The sequence below is a fragment of the Protomyctophum parallelum genome (genome assembly GCF_964188405.1).
Source record: "Protomyctophum parallelum genome assembly, chromosome: 1".
In the NCBI taxonomy this organism is placed as follows: domain Eukaryota; kingdom Metazoa; phylum Chordata; class Actinopteri; order Myctophiformes; family Myctophidae; genus Protomyctophum; species Protomyctophum parallelum.
This window is the reverse complement of record NC_139697.1, coordinates 5,865,329-5,868,473: the sequence shown is the minus strand read 5'-3', so window position 1 is coordinate 5,868,473 and position 3,145 is coordinate 5,865,329. Positions and strand designations below refer to the sequence as shown.

Sequence of the window (3,145 nt, the reverse complement as noted above, 5' to 3'; positions counted from 1 at the left end):
TCTCACATATATACATACCTTTCCATCTTTCTCACCTCCAATGTTTGCAATGCACTCTCCAGCCATCGACCGCATCAGCGTCCCCCGCTGTGCGCTCGGATCCGCCCTGCGCGCACCCTGGGACGGCCCTGCCTTTTAAACCTGAGCCGCTGAGTCGAGAATCCCTGCAGGAGTTCAGACACATTTAGCGCATACCTCAACGCCCGGGCCTGCTGACGGGAAAATAAACAGCCCGGCTCTGCTTATGAGCAGCCAGAGACCCCCGCTGCTGAAAGCTCCCTCGTTTCAGCAAAGCCTGCATGCAGGCCCGCCTGGTATTTTCACTTTTTCACTATACTATACCACTCCTGTCTGCAGCCCACGCCACGTATATAGCCTACGGCCAGAACTGCTTGTCTAAGTGGGAGAACACTACAAATCTGGATGAAGTATAAGTTTAAAATATAGTGCGCCTTAAGAAATTATTATTGTGAACTGCAATTTTCGTCATCTGTATATAGGCTATCCACCACGATGTTTGCGCATGCATGTAATGTGTCATGTCATATTGATTCACGAAATTCAAATGAAATTCAGATATTTTGGTAAAATTCGCTAAAGCAAATAAAATTAGCCATATGCTGAACTGCAGACCACTTTATGATATAACCATTTGTATTTATTCCAAGACCTCCATGCATGCACCCAATACAGACATACATATAAAAACACACATGTCTTATATATACAATCTCAGCTTCATACATGCGTAAAGTTATATAGGCCACATGCAGACTTTACATTTTTTATCTCCGACAAATATACTGTATAGCTCTTTGAAAAATGATTGTTTTCCCCCCGTCATAGTTCTCATAGCCTCCCCTTCTCCTGGTGGTATTACGTTACACCCCCTCCCACAAAATCACAACGTTCCCCAAAATCCTCCTGCCTGCTCTGCTGCTATAAGAGCCCCAGCCTCCCCAGTCTGGCGGACAGCACTCTGACTGTGGCGCGCGGCCAGTGTGCGCGAACGAACGGTATACCGCAAAATTCCCCCTCCGACGGATTAACGCGTGTTTATTGATCCTCTAATCCGTGTTAAGGACTACAGGGTCAAAGGGTTGAGGAGGTTGAGAGAGAAAGGCTACATAATATAGGCCCGAAACAATGCGGGAAGACGATTCCCCGATGCGGGACAGCGCCGGGAACAGCGAAGAGGAGACGGACCGTCAGCCGCGGAGAGGCGCACGAAAACGGCGGTCGACACGCAGGAACGCGGGCGAGGAGGAGGAGGGGGAGGAGGAGGAGGAGGAGGAAGAGGAGGAGGAGGAAGAAGAGGGGGGCTTGTTGGAGAGTCCAAACCACGGAATAAAGAAGAGGGGGAGGAAGACCCATGGCAGCAGTGGCGGCAGCAGCGACGCCAGCAGCCCCCGCAGCTCATTCGAAGACCTGCAGACGCAGCGCGTCATGGCCAACGTCCGCGAGCGGCAGCGGACGCAGTCCCTCAACGAGGCCTTCACGTCGCTGCGCAAGATCATCCCCACGCTGCCGTCCGACAAGCTCAGCAAGATCCAGACGCTGAAGCTGGCCGCGCGCTACATAGACTTCCTGTACCAGGTCCTCCAGAGCGACGAGATGGATGCGGCGCGCGGCGGCGGCGGCGGGGCGGCCGGCGGCGGCTGCAGCTACGTGGCGCACGAACGGCTGAGCTACGCGTTCTCCGTTTGGAGGATGGGAGGCTCGTTGTCCATGTCCACTACATGAGGCTGAGGGGAGGCTGCATGGAGGGAGCGAGGATGGAACAACAACGGTAGGTTGGGCCTTCTTCACAGTGATTGTTTTAAATCAGTGGTTTTCAACCATTTTTCATATTAAGGTCCATTATTTATTCGGCACTTGAGCCACGGGACCACCATTTGATGAGATTTAACCTTTCAGACCCAAAACTAAAGAATATTGTTGTCGTTGGATAAGATTTAGTCCACAATTCGAAAATATTTAACTCTTGAGAGCGTTAAAGATCTACGGTAGGTGCATGCACATGGTCCATTTGGTTAGTATACTACCAACAGGGGACCACCTGGAACCCCCTCAAAGACCACTGGTTGAGAACCACTGTTTTATAAACTAAAGAATATGTTGTCAAAATCTAGAGGACATTTGTTTATATATGCTCACTTTTACGCACGGGTTTTCCCGTATACGAAGAATGCCGAATGCCGATTGTCAATAATTAAACTTGTGTTTTTAATGTTTTCTGTTCACAGTTTGTCCACCTGTGTCTGTGGATCGGCCACCATGCCCCCACACAGACATGCAGATTCCACGGCGGGGACACGGCTGACTATAATAGAGCGTCAGGCCTCAAAGGGGAGCGTGGAGTGGAGGAGCATTTCATTTTCCGTTGCATACATGGACTCTATTTTGTTGCACGGGAGCACTTAAGAAAAACTATTATGAAGAGCGTGCATGTCACGAATGCATCATTTTCAAGGACCACTGCGACTATATGAATGTTGTAAAAAAAAAATCAAAAACGTACTAAAGACTGTGAGCTCTCTCTCCTCTCTCCTCTCTCTCTCTCTCTCTCTCTCTCTCTCTCTCTCTGTTATGAAATGAGCGACATATCATTCCACATTCTATGTAGTTTGTTCAACAGATTTCTATTTATTTTTTCTACATCAGATTCAGATCGATTTCCCTTTCCCCACTCAAGCTGAAAATATTTATTTTGGGATATTATTGCGAATGCACAGTGGTCAGTGGATCTGGAGTCTATGCATTTTTTGAGCGTTGTAAATATTTGGATAATCTCTGAAATAAATATAAACATTTATAGAATATTTTCTGTTTGACTGTTGTGTGGATATACATTATATTCTAAGTTGCATTATATATCCAATAACCGAATAACTGACACAGACAGGCCTGTCGCATATTTCATTGAATAGATGAAATTGAGATTTTACATCGCCCCTAGCTGTGATATAGATCTTTCAATTTTTTATTTCTTCAGTTGCAGTCGCAGAACTTCCCCAGAAAAATAAATAAATGAACAATCCACAATAACGACATGCGTGACAAAGAAACCATTTGATTGTGGTGTTTGGGTGCACTCTGCACTGGAGACATGCTGCAGTTCATGCTATATGGGAAAGAATTGTCC

The 3,145-nt window shown here is 47.1% G+C and overlaps 1 protein-coding gene across 1 annotated transcript; it reads left to right on the top strand.

Moving 5' to 3' along the window:
- Positions 1-974: 974 nt before the first annotated feature.
- On the top strand, positions 975-2,909 carry LOC310856647 (twist-related protein 2-like). Its single transcript, XM_083762118.1, has 2 exons — positions 975-1,789; positions 2,247-2,909. The coding sequence occupies exon 1, from the start codon at positions 1,147-1,149 to the stop codon at positions 1,741-1,743; it is 597 nt and encodes a 198-aa protein (XP_083618244.1). The 5' UTR covers positions 975-1,146; the 3' UTR covers positions 1,744-1,789; positions 2,247-2,909.
- The last annotated feature ends 236 nt before the right edge of the window (positions 2,910-3,145 follow it).